Source organism: Lithobates pipiens, unplaced genomic scaffold, assembly GCF_037356315.1.
Source record: "Lithobates pipiens isolate NorthernLeopardFrog02 unplaced genomic scaffold, aLitPip1_a1.2 Scaffold_27, whole genome shotgun sequence".
Taxonomy (NCBI): domain Eukaryota; kingdom Metazoa; phylum Chordata; class Amphibia; order Anura; family Ranidae; genus Lithobates; species Lithobates pipiens.
Window position 1 is genome coordinate 4,544,108 of NW_027507788.1, and position 23,649 is coordinate 4,567,756.

At 47.0% G+C, this 23,649-nt stretch overlaps 1 protein-coding gene across 6 annotated transcripts; it reads right to left on the bottom strand.

The window, feature by feature from the left end:
* Positions 1-368: 368 nt before the first annotated feature.
* LOC143933432 (OTU domain-containing protein 3-like) lies at positions 369-22,671 on the bottom strand. 6 transcript variants are annotated; one of them, XM_077456341.1, is made up of 8 exons: positions 22,604-22,671; positions 8,435-8,583; positions 7,958-8,070; positions 4,993-5,115; positions 3,957-4,064; positions 2,571-2,667; positions 1,743-1,915; positions 369-1,139 (listed from the first exon to the last, which is right to left on the bottom strand). In XM_077456341.1, exons 1-8 carry the CDS (start codon positions 22,654-22,656, stop codon positions 960-962), a joined length of 996 nt encoding a protein of 331 aa, XP_077312467.1. In that variant the 5' UTR covers positions 22,657-22,671; the 3' UTR covers positions 369-959. The 6 variants fall into 6 exon arrangements, with proteins under 6 accessions (XP_077312467.1, XP_077312463.1, XP_077312464.1 ...); XM_077456337.1 differs by lacking the exon at positions 22,604-22,671 and adding an exon at positions 10,471-10,778 and having other exon boundaries at positions 7,958-8,058; XM_077456338.1 differs by lacking the exon at positions 22,604-22,671 and adding an exon at positions 10,471-10,778 and having other exon boundaries at positions 3,981-4,064.
* Positions 22,672-23,649: the final 978 nt, after the last annotated feature.

A 23,649-nucleotide genomic window follows, 5' to 3' on the forward strand; every position in this document is an offset into this window, starting at 1 on the left:
TGTTCCCCCCAAAAAAATGCATTTTAAAAAAAGAAACGCTGCACAAATACTGCGACATAAAAAAAAAAAAAAAATTGCAAAACTCACCAATTCTTTAGGGCCTCTGCTTAAAAAAAAACAAAAAAAAAAAAGATAAATAAAAACAAAAAATAAATTATAGTATATAGCATATGTAGTATAGTATATAGCGCGATGTATCGATACTCGGCCAAATGCTGCAGATACTATAAACCGATACTTTGTGTCAATACAAAATGAAAGGGTGCAAATCGCACTGCAAAGAATCCGGATACGATTATACGATACGATATATGTGCCGAGTTGTGCTTGTTTGCTCTTCTTATAGTTTGCATACACCAAGTCTGATCTGTATACACAATAATTATTATTTTTTTATTTAAAATAGAAATTTTCCAGACATAGAATTAACCAACTCTTGCTGGTGCATAACCAGAGATCGCAGTACCAAGTGTTCATGGCGGGGCGGACTTGCTGGATTTACAGAGCCCGGTGCAAACATTGCGTCTTACATGCCACAAAGGCAGGAAGAAAAAAAATAAAAAATAAAAAGTGCTTCATGCAGAATCCTGGTAATAGGAACAAACTTGTTAAGAACGGTCATGGGAAAAATAGCACCCCACCCCCCCCCCCCCCCAACCCCCAACCCAACATCATCCGGACAGTATTCACCTGGGAGCGCCCCTTCCAGTACAGACACACAACGTCTCCAGATTGGGCAGCTCTGGGATCTCCTGGCTTTGCACCACAAAAACACTGAACATCAGAGGAACAAAAATGGTGGCAGCCACAAGGCACTGTGGGGGGGGGGTTGGGTTTCCATGAGAGAAGACCTGACGCCTGAAGGAAGGAGGTGGCACCACCCGAGGAAGTGTCCAAAGTGTGGAATCATAGAAACCAGGAAGGAAGGGAACCGCAGAGGCTTTATTAGCCAATAAAAGTCAAATGTTTAGAGCGGCAAAAGCCTTCACAACCGTAACGCTTGCCTGGTCCTCGTCGTCATCTCGCTGGTTATTGTCCGTGTTAGTACCCCGCAGTTCCTGCACCCGCTGCCGGTGCCTCTCCTCCTGCCGCTTCTTCTTCTGCAGTCGCTGCTGCTCCTTCCGCTGCTTATTACTCAACTGCAGAGCGAGAGAAAGAGCGTGAGAGAGAGAGAGAGAGAGATCGAGAGAGAGAGAGAGAGAGAGAGAGAGAGAGAGAGAGATCGAGAGAGAGAGATCGAGAGATCGAGAGAGAGAGATCGAGAGAGAGATCGAGAGAGAGATCGAGAGAGAGATCGAGAGAGAGATCGAGAGAGAGATCGAGAGAGAGAGAGATCGAGAGAGAGATCGAGAGAGAGATCGAGAGAGAGATCGAGAGAGAGATCGAGAGAGAGATCGAGAGAGAGAGAGATCGAGAGAGAGAGAGATCGAGAGAGAGAGAGAGATCGAGAGAGAGATCGAGAGAGAGAGAGATCGAGAGAGAGAGAGATCGAGAGAGAGAGAGAGATCGATCAAGAGAGAGAGAGATCGATCAAGAGAGAGAGAGATCGATCAAGAGAGAGAGAGAGAGATCGAGAGAGATCGAGAGAGATCGAGAGAGATCGAGAGAGAGAGAGAGAGAGAGAGAGAGAGAGGTTACAGAAATTCTGTGAAACAAAACAATATTCCATGTACAGATGTCACTGCAGAGGTCCAGGGGTGTTGTGATTTTATTGCACCACTAGGGGCAGTGTGGTAACGCACCTTTTGGCTGGGGTTGTCTTTGTTCTCATCTGGAACATTCTTCGGATCGGCGGTCTCCCTCGATTGCTCTAGCTTTGGTCCGGTTCTGCTCTTGGATACGGCGCTGTGCTTTTCTGTGTGTTCCGGACCCTCGTAGCAGCCGCTTCCCTCAGCTATGCATTCCGTGCTGCCATCTGCCAACATTAGATAAAAAGGAAACCAGCTAAAACTGAAGCACTCCGAAAATCTGGCGCAGCTGTGCATAGTAGCCAATCGGCTTCCAACTTCAGCTTGTTCAATAAAGCCGATTGGCTTCTCTGCAGAGCTACACCAGATTTTCCTCTCTCTAAGATTTAGTGAATCTCCCCCCTCCCATTGATTATATGAAGGCAGGAGGCTTCATTACTACTATAAAACTAACTTGCAGATGTCATTTCAGGGTTCATTTGTTTAATACTATAATTGCCAAATAAAATTACAGTATTAAAAAAAAATGGCTTAAATTTAAAAAAAAAAGTACGAAATAAAAGCGATTTCTGTCCTTAAAGTGTTACTAAACCAACAACAGTAAAATCAGTCTGTATTATGCAGTAAAGCATGCTTGTTATACTCACTGTGGAACCACCTAGGGGTTTAATCCTCTGCATTGTTTAAAAAGGCTGTTTGATCCTGTCTTCTCTGATCTTCCCCTTTCTTTTACTATCCCCTATTCTAACACCTATAACAGTAACTGGGTATTCATTAGGAGATTTCCCCAGGAGGGGTCCCACAGGGAAGAGGCCAGAATTGAAAAAAAGAATAAATAAATAAAATCACCAAAATGATAAATGCAGACATGAGAATATTTACCGATTAGTTTCAGCTCTTCGATCTGCAGGATGACCTGAATAGTAGATTCTACGTCAAAGCTTTCGGCTTCCAGACTCTGCAGAATCAGGCGAACGTCCTGAGCACAGAAAGATGGAGAATGAATATTAATCATAAAAACCTAAAAAGCATCCGATTCCCTGTAAAGGGCAATCAAACTGAATATTTTTGCTTATTTTGGGCAGGGGACGTTTTTGAAATGCCCAGCCAGTGCATTCACTGCCATGTTGCCACTGTAGCCAATCAGCACTAGTACAATGAGGGGCTCTGTATCTAGGGGGTGGGGGTGGGAGGCAGAGCATCCTCTTGGAACCCTCCTTTGGCGGCACGAAAACCTCCGCATCCTCCATGTCAAAGGGGCCAAGACGAGGATTTCTTTATTCTAAGGAGGACGGAGGAAAAAAAATAAAAATAGAGGAGGAGCCTGAATATTCATGAAAAGGGATCAAAAATTGCTAAACTGTTGGGAGGACTTTAACCTCTTGCACAGTTATTTTACTGCGAGCGGGGGCAGCAGCTACAGGCTCAGCGACGTACTGGAACGTCGCTGAGCACAAAATTTTCTGAATTTTTTGGTTTATATCACAAAAAACAAAAAAACAAACAAAAAAAAAAAAAAACACCAATGGTGATTCAATACCACAAAAAAAATTCAAAAAAGCGTGCGATTTGTGTAAATAAAAACAATATAAAATGTAATTTGTGTACAGTGTTGCATGACCAAGCAATTGCCAGTTAAAAGTAGAGCGGTGCTAAATGGCCTGGTAATGAAGGGGGTAAAATCTTCCGGTGGTGAAGTGGTTAAAGGGAACTTTTTATTGAATATTACACACAAATTATTTGGTATCCTCATATTCAGCCAGAAGTGTTTGTGTTTTCTAGGCTCATCTAAAATGTTCCTTTCTTCAACTGAGCCTAAATTCTGAGCTGAACGAGTGTAAGACCACCCCATACACACTATTAGATTTTCTGCAGATTTTTGTCTTCAGATTTACCAAAACCATATAATAATATGAGGTCAAACCTTAAGAGCCGGTTCACACAGGGGCAGCACGACTGCCTCAGGCGACCTGCACAAGACTTCAAGGGCAGCTTGCAAAATGACTCCTGTATAGAAGTCGCTCCCAAAAGTAGTACAGGAACCTTTTTCTAAGTCGGAGCGACTTGAGTCGCTCCTATTAGAACGGTTCCATAGTACAGAATGGGACGCGGCTTGTCAGGCATCTAAGTCGCCTGACAAGTCGCCGCTGTGTGAACCCGTGGGTTTTGGTAAATTTGAAGACAAAAATCTGCAGAAAATCTAATAGTGTGTAGGGGGGGCCTAACTCTCACTACATGAACCATTAATCGCTCCGGTCTCTCCATTACCGCACAGCCGGTGGCGTTGCGCACTTTCTGCACCGCGTCCCCCCGCCGCTCATCTGACGAATTGGACTTTTGTTTCCCTTTCCGATTGGACTCGTCTTTGGACAACGTCTGCGGGAGAATGAAACAGAACAGTCAGATCCCTGGAATCATACAAGATCGTTCCCCCTCTTGCCTGCGACAGCCAATCGGGTATCATTGTGTAGTCAATGCAAGTACTTCAAACACTCGTACAGCAAACACTTCCTGGGGTTTTTGACACTCCAAAACTGAACTTTGAAAAATGTAATTGCTCATAAGAAGCATTTTAGGAGCTCATTCACACGGGGCTCAGCGCCCTGTGCAACGAGAAGAGTCATTGGTTTATGTTTTGGGACTTGGCGCGGTGCTGCATGCGGGCAGCTTATATAAGTGAATGGAGATGCCGCGGCTGGGACGGACTCGCCTGCACAGCGCAGTCTCACGGGTACTCGGGTGCATCTAGTGTCATGCACCTGTCCTTACACACCTGGGTTGTGCAGGAGAGTCCACCCAGCCGCGGCATCTCCATTCACTTCTATAGGCTGCCTGCATGCAGCGTCACGCCAAGTTCAAGAAGATAAACTAAAAATGGTTAGGAAGTACAGACAAACCTTGGGGGAAAAAAAAAAAAAAAAAAACTGCAAAATCTGGAAAAAAATAAAAAAAATAAAAATAAACCTTGGTTCCCCGCTTCCTGGCAGGTCCGGTGATGTCACTGGGAGGTCCGGTGATGTCAAGGTCCAGTGATGTCACTGGGAGGTCCAGTGATGTCACTGGGAGAATGGAGTACCCAAAATGCTAGAGCACACTGCTGGACTTCCTGCCCTTGTGACCCCCCCCCCCCCCATACAAGACATAGGGGAGCAGTTGTCACCAGGACAGGAAGGCACAGCCTGCTATTCATCTTTAGCATATGATTTTTTTTATTTCAGTCATTTTGTTACATAAATGGTAACTAAAGTCATTCACAGAAAATGTCAGAGATCCACGAGATTCCCCATCGGCCGCGTGGCTTCACCTCTGTCTGCAGGTTGGCCGGCGTCTCGGCGTTGTCGTTGATGCGGCGCACGCTATCGTAGTGCTCCCCGTAGCGGTAGGCGATGTGCAGCTCCCGGGCGCCGCTCTTATCCGATCCTCGGATCTGCAAATCAAAGACAAGGAAAGAGGTGAGTCCCGGGGAACGCGGCTCGTCCCGCTAATCTCTGCAAATGTTTGTCTTGGCGGAACATTCACAGCAAACAGAATAAAGAAGGATTTCTAAAGATGGTTCAGAGATACAAATCCCATCATATGTACTGCACACAGGACTATCCATCACAGATCCACCACAAAGATCACATTGTATTGTATGGAAATCCAGATTATCACCATGGAGGAAAATAATCATCAAAGACCAACTCAATCAATAAATGTTATTTTGTTTGCATAAAAAAATAAAATAAAATAAATAAAGTGTGCATGCATTTTTTTTTTTTTTTTTTTTTTAAGCCTGTAAAGCAGGGGGTCTCAAACTGGTGGCCTACCAGCTGTTGCGAAACTACAAGTCCCATCATGCCTCTGCCTGTGGGAGTCATGCTTGTAACTGTCGGCCTTGCAATGCCTCATGGAACTTGTAGTTTTGCGACAGCTGGAGGGCCGCCAGTTTGAGACCCCCCTGCTGTAAAGCATTGCACTCGCAATCAGCAAATCACTGGTGCCATGCGGGTCTCCCGCAGACCCGTCGGTGTATCCGTGTGCCCATACATCCCACGCAGGCATTCAGATACACTGAAAGGAAGCATGAGTGAACTATCACAGCACCATGGTAGTTCATCGAGAACTACAAGCCGACAGCCCCAAAGGATGTTGGGGCTTGTAGTTCACTCACACAGAGAGCTACAGTGCCTTGCTAAAGTATTCGGCCCCCTTGAACTTTTCAACCTTTTGCCACATTTCAGGCTTCAAACATAAAGATATAAAATTTTAATTTTTTGTGAAGAATCACCAACAAGTGGGACACAATTGTGAAGTGGAACGAAATCTATTGGATTTTTGAAACTTTTTTAACTAATAAAAAAACTGAAAAGTGGTGCGTGCAAAATTATTCGGCCCCCTTTACTTTCAGTGCAGCAAACTCACTCCAGAAGTTCAGCGAGGATCTCTGAATGATCCAATGTTGTCCTAAATGACTGATGGTGATAAATAGAATCCACCTGTGTGTAATCAAGTCTCTGTATAAATGCACCTGCTCTGTGATAGTCTCAGGGTTCTGTTGAAAGCGCAGAGAGCATCATGAAGACCAAGGAACACACCAGGCAGGTCCGTAATACTGTTGTGGAGAAGTTTAAAGCCGGATTTGGATACAAAAAGATTTCCCCAAGCTTTAAACATCCCAAGGAGCACTGTGCAAGCGATCATTTTGAAATGGAAGGAGTATCAGACCACTGCAAATCTACCAAGACCTGGCCGTCCCTCTAAACTTTCAGCTCAGACAAGGAGAAGACTGATCAGAGATGCAGCCAAGAGGCCCATGATCACTCTGGATGAACTGCAGAGAACTACAGCTGAGGTGGGAGAGTCTGTCCATAGGACAACAATCAGTCGTACACTGCACAAATCTGCCCTTTATGGAAGAGTGGCAAGAAGAAAGCCATTTCTCAAAGATATCCATAAAAAGTCTCGTCTAAAGTTTGCCACAAGCCACCTGGGAGACACACCAAACATGTGGAAGAAGGTGCTCTGGTCACATGAAACCAAAATCCAACTTTTTGCCCACAATGCAAAACGATATGTTTGGCGTAAAAGCAACACAGCTCATCACCCTCAACACACCATCCCCACTGTCACACATGGTGATGGCAGCATCATGGTTTGGGCCTACTTTTCTTCAGCAGGGACAGGGAAGATGGTTAAAATTGAGGGGAAGATGGATGCAGCCAAATACAGGACCATTCTGGATGAAAACCTGTTGGAGTCTGCAAAAGACCTGAAACTGGGACGGAGATTTATCTTCCAACAAGACAATGATCCCAAACATACAGCAAAATCTACAAAGGAATGGTTCACAAATAAACGTATCCAGGTGTTAGAATGGCCAAGTCAAAGTCCAGACCTGAATCCAATCGAGAATATGTGGAAAGAGCTGAAAACTGCTGTTCACAAACGCTCTCCATCCAACCTCACTGAGCTCCAGCTGTTTTGCAAGGAAGAATGGGCAAGAATTTCAGTCTCTCGATGTGCAAAACTGATAGAGACATACCCCAAGCGACTTGCAGCTGTAATCGCAGCAAAAGGTGGCTCTACAAGGTATTAACGCAAGGGGGCCGAATCATTTTGCACGCCCCACTTTTCATTTTTTTATTAGTTAAAAAAGTTTCAAAAATCCAATAGATTTCGTTCCACTTCACAATTGTGTCCCACTTGTTGGTGATTCTTCACAAAAAATTAAAATTTTATATCTTTATGTTTGAAGCCTGAAATGTGACAAAAGGTTGAAAAGTTCAAGGGGGCCGAATACTTTCGCAAGGCACTGTATGTGAATGAATGATGCAGTGGTGTGGGCAAAGACCCGTACGAGCTTGCCAATTTCAAAAAATGACTAATACAAGGAGCTTCTTCCCTGTACTGTTGCCATAGGGAGGAAAGAAGGGTGGGGGAGGCTGCGGTAAATTAAGCAGCGGCAGCCTGGGGCAGCGGCCGCTGCAACGGGCACCTTGGGGCAGCAGCTGCAGCAAACGGGTGGGACATGTTGCATATTCCCAAAGGTGAACTTCTCAGCTTTAGAAGCCTATGTCTTCCCCCTCCCATAGATAGTGTGTGTGTGGGGGAGGGGCAAGTGTGGGGTTGTTTGTTTATTTTACCTGGAGATGGACATAAAATAAAGAGAACTGATGATGCTGCGCACACTGCTAGCTGTCACTGTGTACAATCCAGAGCATAAAAATGAAACAAAAAAAAAAAAAAAGATACTACACGAGTTTCCAGAACGGTTTCTGAATTCTTACATGCCACAGCGGATTGTTGAGTTGGTGAATGACGACATTCACTTGGTTATTGCGAGCGAAAGCCACGATGGCGTCATTACCGGCGAACGTCCCGGGCTGCGCTAAATTGTCCACTAGAAGAAGAAGAAGAGGAGACGATAAGATGCTGAGCTCAGGCGGATCGGGATCTCGATATTCACTGAAGCTTCTGAGTGATTTTATAGCAGGAAATGCTGAATAAAACTTGTGATTCCAACAAATTTTGATGAATTGACTTTTATTTAAGATTTGATCAGTGGACTTATTTCATTTATTGTTATTTTTGCATAAATTGTACTATATATGGGACCCATTTCACAATATTATTGTACAAGGCATTCTTGATGTATTAATGTTACATTATATCATTAGATATTAGATTTAGTATTTATATTCGTTATGTATATTGTACATTGTATTGTGTATAGGATTATCAGGTCTGGACACCGGAGCTCTTACCGTGTTTGCCGAAGGGGACGTCATCCTCCACGAAGGGCTCGAAGTCATTGCGGTGCCGGATCATGTAGTCGGCGGTCTCCTGACGATGTTTGAGGTGGTTCCGGGAGTGGCCCTCCAGCTGGTCCCCCAGGGCCCGGAACAGGCAGTTCCTGATAAAAGACATGAATTTCCAACCTTTATAAAATCTGCGGCTTTATTATCCTCTTCAATACCGGGGGGGGGGGGGGGGGGGGGGCGCCTTCCTTCCCAGATCATTTTTCATAACCCAGCACAGAAGCACCCCCCCCCCCCCCATCAGCACACAGCCCAACACAGGAGCCCCCCCCCATCAGCACACAGTCCAACACAGGAGCCCCCCCCCCCCCCATCAGCACACAGCCAGACACAGGAGCCCCCCCCCATCAGCACACAGCCCGACACAGGAGCCCCCCCCATCAGCACACAGCCCGACACAGGAGCCCCCCCCCCCCCCCCCCCCATCAGCACACAGCCAGACACAGGAGCCCCCCCCCATCAGCACACAGCCCGACACAGGAGCCCCCCCCATCAGCACACAGCCCAACACAGGAGCCCCCCCCCCATCAGCACACATCCCAACACAGGAGCCCCCCCCCCCATCAGCACACAGCCCAACACAGGAGCCCCCCCCCCCCATCAGCACACAGCCCAACACAGGAGCCCCCCCCCCCATCAGCACACAGCCCGACACAGGAGCCCCCCCCCCCATCAGCACACAGCCCGACACAGGAGCCCCCCCCCCCCATCAGCACACAGCCCGACACAGGAGCCCCCCCCCCCCATCAGCACACAGCCCGACACAGGAGCCCCCCCCCCCATCAGCACACAGCCCGACACAGGAGCCCCCCCCCCCATCAGCACACAGCCCAACACAGGAGCCCCCCCTCCCCCATCAGCACACAGCCCGACACAGGAGCCCCCCCCCCCCCATCAGCACACAGCCCGACACAGGAGCCCCCCCCCCCCCATCAGCACACAGCCCAACACAGGAGCCCCCCCCCCCCATCAGCACACAGCCCAACACAGGAGCCCCCCCCCCCCATCAGCACACAGCCCAACACAGGAGCCCCCCCCCCCCCATCAGCACACAGCCCAACACAGGAGCCCCCCCCCCATCAGCACACAGCCCAACACAGGAGCACCCCCCCCCATCAGCACACAGCCCAACACAGGAGCACCCCCCCCCATCAGGAGGAGGTTCGGGACCCCTCAGAACAGGCCAGTGCATTTTTTTTTTCTTTGAAAATAAATGATACTTTTGTGATCCTGCCATGAAGACCCCTGTTCAGGCCGTTCCTGTTATAAGGTGACAACGCTCTGTCCCCGCCTCCCAAATTGTGCTCCTGCGTTGTCACAAATGGCTGCAAAGAGGCTGAAGGAGATCAGCAGCACAGAGATAAATATTTTATGGAAAACGTCGCCTATAATACGCCATGCACCACAGAGCAAACTAAAAGGGCTTTATTTTGCTTGCGATTCCCTCTGAAGAGTGATCCGAGTTGGAAAGCTCTTCAGAGGGCCTTTGACAGGCGGCGAGGGGGTGTCATCACCTCATCACCAGTTTTAACCCCTTAAACTCCGCGGCAGCTGCATGCATTGCACACTGTTGCGGGGCTGCCCGGTTCGGTTGAAAAGGACGCACCCGGCAGCGACGTAAAGCGTCGTGGCCGTGTCTGATTGGCACAAATTCAATCTCCTGTCATATTCAGCGGGCACTGCCTCCGGCTGAACACTGACCACCTGTCACTGACAGCCCGAGCTTGGAGCTTTTATTTACTTGAAAGAACTATATATATATATATATATATATATATATATATATATATATATATATATACACACACACACACACACACACACACACACACACACACAATGGGTGTACCAAGATGGCCGTCCAATGCGTTCTGAGGCCGCTGGTGAGGCATGAGAGTACCAAGATGGCGACTCCCCCATACAGTACACAAGCTGGGTGTAGTAAGATGGCGGAACTAGCGCCCCTCACACCGGGTACTGACCCGTCTCCCGGCACTTCTCTCATCCGGAGCCCCAGGACTTGAAGCTGGTTAGTGAAGCTGACGAACTCCTCGGGGTCCGCCGCCTCTCCGGCCCGGTTCTTCCGCTCCTTCACCAGAGCCCGCCGGGCGGCCCGCTCGTCTCTCTTCCTCTCCACCTCCGCCTTCTTCCCCGGCCGGGGCCGAACGCTCTGCTTCCGCGACATGGTAAGGAAACGGACCGAGCCGGGGAACCCGAGCTACAGAGACGGAGAGAGAGACCCACTTCCGGTATCCTCTGACAGAGCTGTTAGCCACGCCCACTTCACCATAGAGAGGAGAAGAAGACTTCCGGCGTCCTGTCAGAGTAAACCGATACCCGTCAGAAAATGTAACGGAAGTGACGGGTTGAGCAAAACTGATTATTGCGCATGCGCCATGCGTTCCAACATGGCCGCTATGCGTCTCAATAGGTTTCCTAATCTGACAGAACACGAAGGCAGCAGCGGACATCTTGTTACACCCAGGCAAGTTTTCAATTTCACACTTATTCTAGCAATAAACTCACCTTTTATACTGAAATGCAGTATTTTTAACCCCTTCCTGACCAGCCGCAGGGGCAGACCAACATAATTTCACATCGGTTCGCCTTTTGACCGAAAGGGCACAGAGGCGCGTGCACTGCACCCGATGCGCGTCCCGCCGGGCACCCGCGGTTGCTCCACAAAGAGACAGAACGGAGATCTGTCAATGTAAACAGATCTCCATGTTGTCAGGGGTGAGGAGAGCAATCTGTTGTTCATACTAAGTACGACTAACGATCGCTCTCCTCACCCAGGCAGTCCCCTCCCCCCCCCCACCCCCACAGTTACAATCACTCCCTAAGTAACACACTTAACCCCTTGATCGCCCCCTAGTGTTAACCCCTTCCCTGCCAGTGACATTTTTACAGTAATCAGTGCATTTGATTAGAACTCATCGCTGCATAAATGTGAATGGTCTCAAAAGTGTCCGATGTGTCCGCCACAATGTCGTAGTCCCAATAGAAATTGCAGATCGCCGCCATTACTAGTAAAAAAAAAAAATAATAATAAAAATGCCACAAATCTTTCCACTATTTTGTAGACGCTATAACTTTTGCGCAAACCAATCAATATACGCTTATTGCGATTTTTATTACCAAAAATATGTAGCAGAATACATATCGGTCTAAACTGAGGAAAAAATTCTCTTTTTTTAATAAAAATTGGGGATATTTATTATAGCAAAAGGTACAAAATATTGTGGGTTTTTTTTTTTTCATAATTTTCGCTCTTTTTTTTTTTGTTTATAACGCATTAAAATAAAAACCGCAGTGGTGATCTAATACCAGATTAGGTAACGGGAGTGACGTCCGTCAGCTGCACATGCGTTCCACCGCTACCGGGTTTTCTAATCTGACAGAACACCTGCAGTCAGAATGGCGGAAGCGGACATCTTACTACACCCAGCGGACATCTCACTACACCCAGCGGACATCTCACTACACCCAGCCGACATCTCACTACACCCAGCGGACATCTCACTACACCCAGCCGACATCTCACTACACCCAGCCGACATCTCACTACACCCAGCGGACATCTCACTACACCCAGCGGACATCTCACTACACCTAGCGGACATCTCACTACACCCAGCGGACATCTCACTACACCTAGCGGACATCTCACTACACCCAGCCGACATCTCACTACACCTAGCGGACATCTCACTACACCCAGCGGACATCTCACTACACCCAGCGGACATCTCACTACACCCAGCCGACATCTCACTACACCCAGCGGACATCTCACTACACCTAGCGGACATCTCACTACACCCAGTGGACATCTCACTACACCCAGCGGACATCTCACTACACCTAGCGGACATCTCACTACACCCAGTGGACATCTCACTACACCCAGCGGACATCTCACTACACCTAGCGGACATCTCACTACACCCAGTGGACATCTCACTACACCTAGCGGACATCTCACTACACCCAGCCGACATCTCACTACACCCAGCGGACATCTCACTACACCCAGCGGACACCTCACTACACCCAGCGGACACCTCACTACACCCAGCGGACATCTCACTACACCCAGCGGACATCTCACTACACCTAGCGGACATCTCACTACACCTAGCGGACATCTCACTACACCCAGCGGACATCTCACTACACCCAGCGGACATCTCACTACACCTAGCGGACATCTCACTACACCCAGCGGACATCTCACTACACCCAGCGGACATCTCACTACACCCAGCGGACATCTCACTACACCCAGCCGACATCTCACTACACCCAGCCGACATTTCACTACACCCAGCCGACATCTCACTACACCCAGCGGACATCTCACTACACCCAGCGGACATCTCACTACACCCAGCGGACATCTCACTACACCCAGCGGACATCTCACTACACCCAGCGGACATCTCACTACACCCGGCGGACATCTCACTACACCCAGCCGACATCTCACTACACCCAACGGACATCTTACTACACCCAGCGGACATCTCACTACACCCAGCTACGTCTTGAATTTTACAGTAATTTTAGCAATAAAGTGAGTGCATATCAATAAATATAGTATAATGACGTCTGTGATGCGTGTACCTGCTGCAATACCTGCAAACGAAGAGCCAGGGGCACAAAAAGCATACCAGAGGTAGTGGAGGGAGGGGCCTCAGCCTGTGAAGGTAATAAGGCCTCAGAGATGTCAGTCTGGGTGAAATCCAAAATCCTATCCTTAGGGATAATTGGTTGTGGAGGAAGCAGAGGAGGAGACTCTGATAAAAAGCTTTGAGACAAGGCGTCGGCCTTTATGTTTTTTGGTACTGATAGATAAGAAATTGTGAAGTAAAATCTGGAGAAAAACAATGACCACCTGGCTTGACGTGAGTTCAGGCTTTTAGCAGAATGAATATATTCAAGGTTTTTGTGGTCAGTCAGAACTATGAATGGATAGCGAGCTCCCGCCAGCCAATGTCTCCATTCCTCCAAAGCTAGCTTTATGGCTAGAAGTTCTCTGTTGCCTATATCATAATTTCTCTCTGCTGGGAAATATTTACGGGACAAGAAGGCACAGGGGTGGATGGCAGAATTTACAGGATCCTGTTGTGACAAAAGCGCCCCCAACCCTACTTCAGATGCATCTACCTCCACAATAAAAGGCAGCTCAGGAACAGGATGGCGTAAGAATTGGTGCAGAGGTAAGGGCTTTCTTCAGCTGAGTGAAGGCCGCTTGGGCTTCAATAGTCCATTTAAACTTAGTCTGAGTCTTCCTGGTGGGAGAGGCGATGGGATGTGCAATGGTGGAAAAGTCCTTAATCAATTTCCGATAGAAATTTGCAAAGCCCAGGAAACGCTGAATAGACTTCAGGTCTGAAGGTGGTGCCCAGTCTACAATGGCTTGAATGTTGGCTGGATCCATGGTGAAGCCTGTGTCAGAAATTAGGTAGCCCAGCAAAGGTACTTGTTGGACATGGAATAAACACTTTTTGGGGCTTTACAAAAAAGGGAGTGAGCCCTCAATAGGGCCAATACCGAGCAGACGTGCCTTTGATGTGTTTCAAGATTGGGAGAGTATATCAAAATATCATATAAGTTTACAAGCATGAAGTGACCCAACAGGTCACGGAAAAATGTCATTCATAAAGCTCTGAAAGACAGCTGGCGCATTCCAGAGACCAAAAGGCATGACAAGACATTCGTGATGGCCATCCTTGGTGTTAAAGGTGGTCTTCCATTCGTCTCCTGCACAGATGCATACTAGATTATAGGGCTCCCCTTAAAGTGGTTGTAAACCCTTACAACCAACTTTGACCTACAGGTAAGCCTAGATTAAGGCTTACCTGTAGGTCCAAGAAATATCTACTAAACCGTGTAGGTTTAGGAGATATTTGCCGAAAGACAGGCACCGTAGACAGCGGCGCGCAGGCGCACTGAGCGTGCCGTGGTTCAACGGCGATATGCCGCGAGTGACGTCATCGCGGCTTCGCCGAATGACAGCGGCGGAGCAGCGAGACCCACCGAGAAGATGGATGCTCCAGACTACAGGGGACAGCGGTGACTTCGCTGTCTCCTGTGTCAGGTAAGTGACACATGATGGACTACTATGCGATGCGATGCGATGCGATGCATAGTAGTCCATTATGCTTTACCTTTGCAGGGAATGAAAGAGGAAGTAACACCCATCAGGGTTTACTTCCTCTTTAAGTCCAGTTTGGAGAAGATTTTGGCTCCCTGGATTTGGGAGAATAACTCTGTGATGAGAGGAAGAGGATACCAATTGGGGAGTTATCTTATTTAGACCTCTGTAGTCAACACAAAGCCTCAGTCCCCCAAGGGACGGATGAAACCCTTAGCTAGGTTTTCCTGGATATACTCTTGCAAAGCAAGATTCTCTGGCTCAGACAGTGGAAAAACTCTCCCTCGAGGAGGTGTAGCGTCAGGCAAGAGGTCAATGGGACAATCATAAATGAGGAGGTAAAGCTTCAGCAAATACGTTCCGAAAGTCCTTATAACAAAGCGGAATCTGTTCCATTCCCGCTTGACAGGCAGCAGATCCAACAGGGTGCCGGATGCAGTTCCTTACACACTGATTGGACCAAGCCAGAATATTTCCTGTTCGCCCGTCAATTACTGGATTGTGCTTCTGAAGCCAATGGAAGGCCTAGGACAGTGATGGCGAACTTTGGCACCCCAGATGTTTTGGAACTACATTTCCCATGATGCTCAGCTACACTGCAGAGTGCATGAGCATCATGGGAAATGTAGTTCCAAAACATCTGGGGTGCCAAGGTTCGCCATCACTGGCCTAGGCTCAAAGGAGCGGATGGAGAGTCGATGACAAGGCATGAAACCTTCTCCCGATGCAAAGCCTGGAACTGGAAAGGGTTGGTGGATTGCAACACTTCATCTTGTGAAAGAGGCCGATTATCCACAGAAATCAGGTGGACTGGGCAAACTAGAGCATGAGTTTTCAGGGGCAAAGAGGTAATCAGAGTCTTATCAATAAAATTCTCAGCGGCTCCAGAATCTACAAAGGCCAGCAGTTCATGAGCCCCCATCCCAAAGAGAATAAGCGCGGGTAATAGTATATCATTACGCCTCGAATTGGATCTTCTGCGCTGTTGTAGTTGCCACTCTGGTTGAACTTTGCCAGGAGGGGCCACCTGCAGTGGAGGAGGATCAGCACTAGTATCAGGCGGTAGGATTTGCCATTGACGAATGAGGCTCAGACCATCTTCCAATGAGGTAATTAAGTGAGTGGCACCCTGATGTGAAACGACAAGTTTCGCCGGGTATTTCCATTTATACATTATCTTGTGGTTTCGGAGCGCTTTAGTGACTGTCGCCATGTTGCGTCGTAATTGCAACGTGTGTTGCGAAAGGTCCGGGAGCACTTGTAAGCCTGCAGCCTGTTCTGGAATGTTCTCCGCTTTACGGAAGGCATCTAAAAGTAATTCCTTTGTTTGGAAAAAATGGACTCGAAGGAGCACGTCTCTCGGGACTTCTTGTGGTAAGAAGGAAGGTTTAGGTACTCTATGTATCCTGTCTATCTTCAGATCCAAAGGAGACAGTGATGGCGCAACAGCATGAAAAAGATCTGTGGCATAGGACTGGAGCTGTTGCGATGTAACGCTTTCCGGTACGCCCCTAATTTTCAAATTGTTCCGGCGGGAACGGTCCTCAAGGTCTGCCAATTTCGATTGTATTTTAGATATAGAGTCTTGCTGGGACATATGGGAGTCCACCAGTGCATTAAAGGATATGGTAACATCACTCATCTGCGTTTCAACTTGATGCACCCTGCCCCCCAATTCAGTGATATCAGCTCTGCATTGCTGGAGACACGACAACATATCTGATTGTAGTGATGATCTAAGCGACATCAGCATCTCTTTAAGTGTAATATCCGAAATTGACTGCCCTGTAGTTGGAAACATTGCTATTGGGTCTGCTGGGGCATGTGTTCCTGAGTCCTTGTCAGTAGTACCACTCACCTCCATGTCCAGGGCTGAGAATTTGTTAGAGTGTACAGGGATATCCGGATCCAGCCTGGGCTTGGATTTTGCCGGGCTCCTAGTTGTGGGTGAGTCACAGGGCGATTTATTTTCACTGTGCCGTGCAGCGAACATGTTATGAGCAGTGGCTGCGTTCCTCTCCTTCTCCTTCCGCTGCGCTTCCGGTCCGGACGGCGTCCCTAGAGCACTCGAGGCTTGCCCGAGGGTTTGTCTCTCGCCGCCATTTTCTTGTAGTCCGCGGGATACGGCCGGAAAAAAGGCCGGTAATTTTTGCATATTCTCCGCCGCGCGGAGCTTTTTCTTCATGTCCCCGGGACTCCACACTTCTGCGGCGTTTAGTCGAGCCGCGGCGGCGATTCAGAGGTGCGACCTGAAGGCGGTATGTCGATAGTTCCCCTTCGGCCGAGCGGAGCTCTATTCGCTTGCGGCCATCTCGTTCGGCGGTCGCCACGCCCCCGGTAATAGTATATCATTGTCCTCCTGGGGAGATAAAAGCAGACCTAAGGTGACCTCCCCACAATCACCTAGGGCAGTGATGGTGAACCTTGGCACCCCAGATGTTTTGGAACTACATTTCCCATGATGCTCAACTACACTGCAGAGCGCCTGAGCATCATGGGAAATGTAGTTCCAAAACATCTGGGGTGCCAAGGTTCACCATCACTAACCTAGGTCCCAGACGTGTAGGGCAAGAACGGAGCATATGAGAGTCCCATGTTACGCCAGTGTGTCTGTGTTCCCGGGCAGATAAAAGTGTGGAGCCTAACTACATAGGTTCTTCCTTAGATCTGGTACTGGAGGTGGAATAATTAGGTGGCAAGGGAGGTATATAATTTGCCACAGCCGAAGTGAATTCTCGCCTCCCCTCCCGCTGGTGGCTGTCAATTCTAATGGCTAGACACATAGCCTCCTCCAGGGTAGGAAAAGTTGACCAGAGCGTCCATAAAGTGGTTGTAAACCCTTACAAACCACTTTGACCTACAGGTAAGCCTAGATTAAGGCTTACCTGTAGGTCCAAGCAATATCTCCTAAACCTATATGGTTTAGGAGATATTTGCCTGAAAACGGGCACCGCTGTCTACGGCGCATGCGCCGTAGACAGCGGCGCGCAGGCGCACTGAGCGCGGCATTTCCAAGAATGGAGCTGCCGCGCGTGTCGACTCCCGTGCGCATGCGCGGGAGTGACGTCATCGCGGCTTCGCCGAATGACAGCGGCGGAGCTGCGAGACCCCACCAACAAGATGGATGCGGCGGACTACAGGGGACAGCGGGGACATCGCTGACTCCTGTGTCAAGTAAGTGACACATAATGGACTACTATGCGATGCGATGCGATGCGATGCATAGTAGTCCATTATGCTTTGCCTTTGCAGGGAATGAAAGAGGAAGTAAACTCATCAGGGTTTACTTCCTCTTTAATTTCATCTGAAAGGCCTATTCTAAACTGGCTACGGAGAGCTGCATCATTCCAGCCAGATTCCGGGGCCCACCTGGGAAACTCTGAGCAATACATTTCAGCAGTGGTAGTCCCTTGCTGTAAGTTACGCAGGGTTGATTCTGCAGTAGCAGCACGATCTGGATCACCATATGGCAAAGAAGCCATCTACTGTTAGCAGGACCAGATGGTTTGGTTCCGGGTTAAAGGCCCAAGCCTGGGGGTCACCTAGGAGTAATGATATAATGAGTTTCAGAGCCAGACAAGGATGGCTTTAACTTGAAATATAATTTGCTGCTGTTTTTGAAGTTGCAGAACCCTTTACGGTCACCAGAAAACTCGTCAGGCGGAGGAATTTTCAGTTTCAGATGATGGAGTATTTGTAGCGGTGGTAGTAGAAGGAGATTGCACCTTGGTGAGCTCTGTGGCCATTTCCTGGACTTGATTCGATAAACGGCAAAAGTTCCTGTGCAAACAGCTGAGCCTGCTCAGGATTCATGATCGTCTTCCCTTTTTATGTATGTCTCGTGATAATATCAGGCTAGGAGCAGATAAGTTATAAGATATAGTTCAGATGTGCTGATTATGCAAAGAGTTCAATGAACAAGAGCACATACCATGAGCGGGTCTAAGCAGAGCAGGTCAGCTGGATCTTGATGAAGGTAGATGTTGGCTGGACCTTGTAGTCCACGGCTGCAGATTAACCACTTGCAGACCGGACCATTTTGCTGGTCAAAGACCAGACCGCTTTTTGCGATTCGACGCTGCGTCGCTTTAACTGACAATTGCGCAGTCGTGCGACGTGGTTCCCAAACAAAATTGACGTCCTTTTTTTCCCACAAATAGAGCTTTCTTTTGGTGGTATTTGATCTCCTCTGCGGTTTTTATTTTTTGCGCTATAACCAAAAATAGAGCGACAATTTTGAAAAAAACGCATTATTTTTTACTTTTTGTTATAATAAATATAAATAATATAAATATATATAAAAAAACATTTTTTTCCCTCAGTTTAGGCCGATACGTATTCTTCTACATATTTTTGGTAAAAAAAATCGCAATAAGCGATTATTGATTGGTTTGCGCAAAAGTTATAGCGTTTACAAAATAGGGATAGTTTTATAGCATTTTTATTAATAATTTTTTATTATTTTTTTTTACTAGTAATGGCGGTGATCAGCGATTTTTATTGTGACTGCGACATTGTGGGGGACACATCGGACATTTTTGACACATTTTTGGGACCATTGTCATTTATACAGCAATCAGTGCTATATAAATGCAGTGATTCCTGTGTAAATGACACTGGCAGTGAAGGGGTTAACCAGTGGGTGGCAGTGTAGGGGTTAAGTGTTCCTAGGGGTGTGTTACTAACTGTGGGGGGGTTGGGCTTTCATTTAGTGAACACTGATCTCTGCTCCAATCACATGGAGCAGAGATCAGCGTCACTAGTTGCTAGGCAGAATGGAGAAATGTTGTTTACACAGCATTTCCTCCATTCGGCCGCTCCGTGAGACGATCGTGGGGATGCCCGCGGCGATCGAGTCCGCGGGTCCCGTGACCGGACTCATGGGGGTCCCGACCAGCGTGGGAGCGCGCCGCCGGCGGCGCGCTCCCGATGGCAGGGCGGCATTGAATATTGGACGTACCTGTACGCCAATATGCCTGCCCGTGCCATTCTGTCGACGTACATCGTCGTGCGCTGGTCGGGAAGTGGTTAAGATAGAGGTAGGATGGTGCTTGTAGTCCACCGCTGCAGATTAAGATAGAGGTAGGATGGTGCTTGTAGTTCACCGCTGCAGATGAAGGTGGAGGTGGGCTGGGCAGCCAAGTAGTAATGCTGAGTCTGGAACTACTGTAGAATCAGGAAAAGCGTAGTCTAGGCAAGCTGGGTCATACACAGGTAGATCAGAGTTCAAATGGTACCAAATCAGAAGCGGGGAAAGCAGGGTCAGTACAAAGCCAGGGTCATACACAAAATATACAGAGCAGATGTCAGCTGGGTCAAGCAGTAGTACACACGGTAACAACTCTATCATGAGCACTGGTGGTATGCTGATCAAGGTGATTTAAAGGTGAGCTGGCCAATCACCATACACAGCTCCTAGGGAAATGCCGCCGGCGGGTTTTATTGGCAGGAAAACCCATTCTCAGTGCCCTGAACTTGCATGTCTGGGCAAGGTGAGCTGTGCCTACACCCTGGGAAATATAAGGAGAAATGAATTTTGCCTGACAGGTCCTCACAGTGCCCCCCAGAAAGATCCACAGAAAAACGGGGCTCCCATACTTATTTGGCACCTTTAGCAGCCCAAGTAATGGGACTCCATACTACAGGAGAGCATGAACCTGCAATGGTTGCACCAAATGATGGTGGAGGGCTGATTCTGTGATCCTGCAGGCTTGAGGATAGAGTTAAAGTGGTCCTGTGGGTTGGTTGAGGACGGGGGCAACCAACCATAGGTATGCTGCCATGGAGGCACCAGGAAATGTATTTATATACGCTCACTTCATTGTTAAAATGACTGTGAAATTCAAGACGTAGCTGGGTGTAGTAAGATGTCCGCCGCCGCCTTCTTCTGACTGCAGCTGTTCTGACAGATTAGCAAACCTGGTAGTGGTGGAACGCATGGGCAGCTGACGGGACGTCACTTCCATTACCTAATCTGATGGGTTCGCTATTCTGAGAGAACAACGATGTTCTGCCGAAAACTCTAGCTGGCCAAAATCTCCAATTACTTCACTACCGGTGACTCTCCAGCAGCAATAATTGGAGATTTTGACGAGTTGGTTGTTTTTCACAGAACACCGGCAGCGTATACACTACATTAGACGATATAATGAGTGGACATTGTTAGTTCGCCCGCTAGTAACCAACAACATGGCCGCCTCCAAGGTGGCGAAAACTGTTTTCCTCCTTACCCAGTGTTCTGTCAAAACATCTAACTCGTCCAAATCTCCAACTACTGATGTTGGAGAGTCACCAGAATTGACGTGGTTGGAGATTTCGACAAGTTGACTGTTGTCATTTCTTCTCTATATGGTAAAGTGGGCGTGTCTGGTAACGTCTCAACTTCTCTATTGTAAAATGGGCGTGGCCAGCAAGTCTGTTAGTAAATACCAGAAGTTGAAGTTTCTCCCGGCTGGAGAGAAAGACAGACCTCCGAAGAGACAATGAACTCTGAGGAGTTGGTCAGCATCACAAATCCTGGGCTTCGGCTGAGAGAAGTGCTGGGAGACGGGTCAGTACCGGACCTGAGGTGGGGGCTACTGCTGCCATTTTACTACACCCAGCTTCCGTACTAACCGGTGCTGCCATCTTGGTGCTCCCATTCCGCTTCAGCCGCACCAGACTGTAATTGACGGCCATCTTGGTACACCCACTTTTGCACATACTTTCAAATATCTGGGATATTTTTTTACAACCTAACCCTGCTTAAAAGACCTCCACACTTTTATCCATGACTTGTCTGCCTGGTGTGTTCCTTGGCCTTCGGGATGCTGTTTGTTCACTAATGCAGGCCATACACGGTCGAATTTCGAACTATTTTCTTTTCAAAATCAGAAAATTCGTTTGTTTTTTTTGTGATCCGATGGCGCCACCATTGATTTTCGAAATTCGGCCAACCAAGCCTTCAATTTCACCTCATGTTGCTACAGAAAATAATTTTCTTGGCCGGGAATCTTCTTTTCTCTCCGTAAAATTTTCTTTTATCTCCGTAAATTTTCTTTTCTTATTACATTTCTCGCACGATTCTCCCATCATTGATTAGAAAATCGTTCGTTTTTCAAAAAATTTCCAACATGTCCGATTCCTCAAATTTTATTTCCACACGAAAATCGGCTGTTGCTGTAGTCCACTAATGGTGCGAAATTCATACGAAAATTCTTAGATACGATTTTCGAAAAAGAAAATTCTTTCGAAATTCGAACCGTGTATGGCCCGCATAAGATTCTCTAACCTCTGAGGGCTTCACAGAACAGCTGTATTTATACTGAGATTAAATTACACACAGGTGGACTCTATTTACTAATTAAAAGAAGGGGGGGGGGGAATTTGGGACTTTGCATGAGGCACAAATATAATGTGCCTCCATCCCTGGTACAAAAACTAGAAAAGGGAAATTGGGACTTTGAGTGAAGCTGTGGGCATTGCGAAGGTGAACTCAATGGAAAGATATAATTATTAATCGTAAAAAAATTGCATAAAACATCTCAGAAGGCAGAACCACATCCAAGAAAAAAACATTATAATAAATGTTATTCTGGAAATCTTGACACGCACATAAGTATGCAAACATGCAATACAGGCATCAAGGGTACAACAGTGCATAATAACCAAGTGCCATATGTAATTACATTTAATGAGTTCATCTATATACATATGTCATCTAAGCAACATTGCGAGGAAAAATACAAAATTGTGAAACCATGATGGATTGACAGCAGATGATATTATGAAAAAATCGATAATGGATTCAGTACATATATCCGCATCCCTATTGCCCGGCGCGTTTCGTGTATGGAACACTCATCAGGGGCGGATGCTATGGGATATCTACAGAATATAAAAAGGTGTAATTAATTAATATGGTTATATTGTAATATATTAGGGATGGGACAATAGAGCCCACCCTAGATACTTACATGGAATCAATGCGATTAAATGTGGTGCGTATGGAGCCAGGATCAACAAACATGTCACTATGCTTTTTGTTTTCTCTAGACTTCCTCTGGCTGTCCCCGTTGACCCACTAACTGTCCCTATCAGGAATGCCAGCAACCTGCGTCCTGAGTCTCTGGTTTCTTTTTTTTTTTTTTTTTTTTTTGGGAGGGGGCTTTGTGTTGGGCGTCCCGCTGGCATGCGGCTTCACGCCACCTCGGCTCCCATGGCTGAATACAAATAAATGCCCCTCCCCCCACACTTTTCACCTATTTATTTGTATCATTTATCATTTTCCTTCCACTTCACAATTATGTGACACTTTGTGTTTGTCCATCACATAAAATCCCAATAAAATACATTTACGGTTTTTTTGGTTGTCACATAACAAAAAATGTTGGAAATGTCAAAGGGCGTGAACAAGGAGGCATGGATTCTGTCAATAAGTTGTAGAGCAATCCATTGTAAATTATATACATGAATCAGTAAATGGGGTCCATGAACTCCAAGTTATAGTTTTACGAGCTTGGATGAGTTCATAGACCCCATTTATTGATTCATGTATATAATTTACAATGGATTGCTCTACAACTTATTGACAGAATCCATGCCTCCTTGTTCGTAAACTGGTTATCTGCTGACCTTACCCAGTTGAGGGCGTTGTTGTTTGTCATATTTTAGTGTCTATTTTTCTTTTTAATTGTATTTTTTTTTAGTCATTTTGTTGTTTTTTGTTTTTTTTTTTGTCGTAAAGACATTTTATATTTTTAATATATAGCCCTTCTGCCTCATGTTGTGCTTACAAAAGCCCTTTTTTTCGTTGAAAAAGTCTATACTTGTCCTTTTTCATATGACTATGGATGTTGGCATGGTGGTGGTCCTACCTTCTTATCTAATAAAAAAAAAAAAAAAAAAAAGTGATTATAAAAAAAAAAAATTATAATAATTACAGAGCCATCGTCCATATACAGAAATATAAGAGATAATGTAAATTAAACAGTGCGCTTAGTATCTCTTTAACCACCTACAT

Excerpts from the sequence above, each read along its gene's own strand:
- LOC143933432 (XM_077456336.1), bottom strand. The coding sequence starts at position 10,673 with ATGTCGCGGAAGCAGAGCGTTCGGCCCCGGCCGGGGAAGAAGGCGGAG. Across the intron at positions 5,116-7,957 it reads TCAACAATCCGCTGTGGCAT|ATCCGAGGATCGGATAAGAG; the intron begins GTAAGAATTCAG and ends TTTGATTTGCAG. Across the intron at positions 4,065-4,992 it reads CGGCCAACCTGCAGACAGAG|ACGTTGTCCAAAGACGAGTC; the intron begins GTGAAGCCACGC and ends ATTCTCCCGCAG.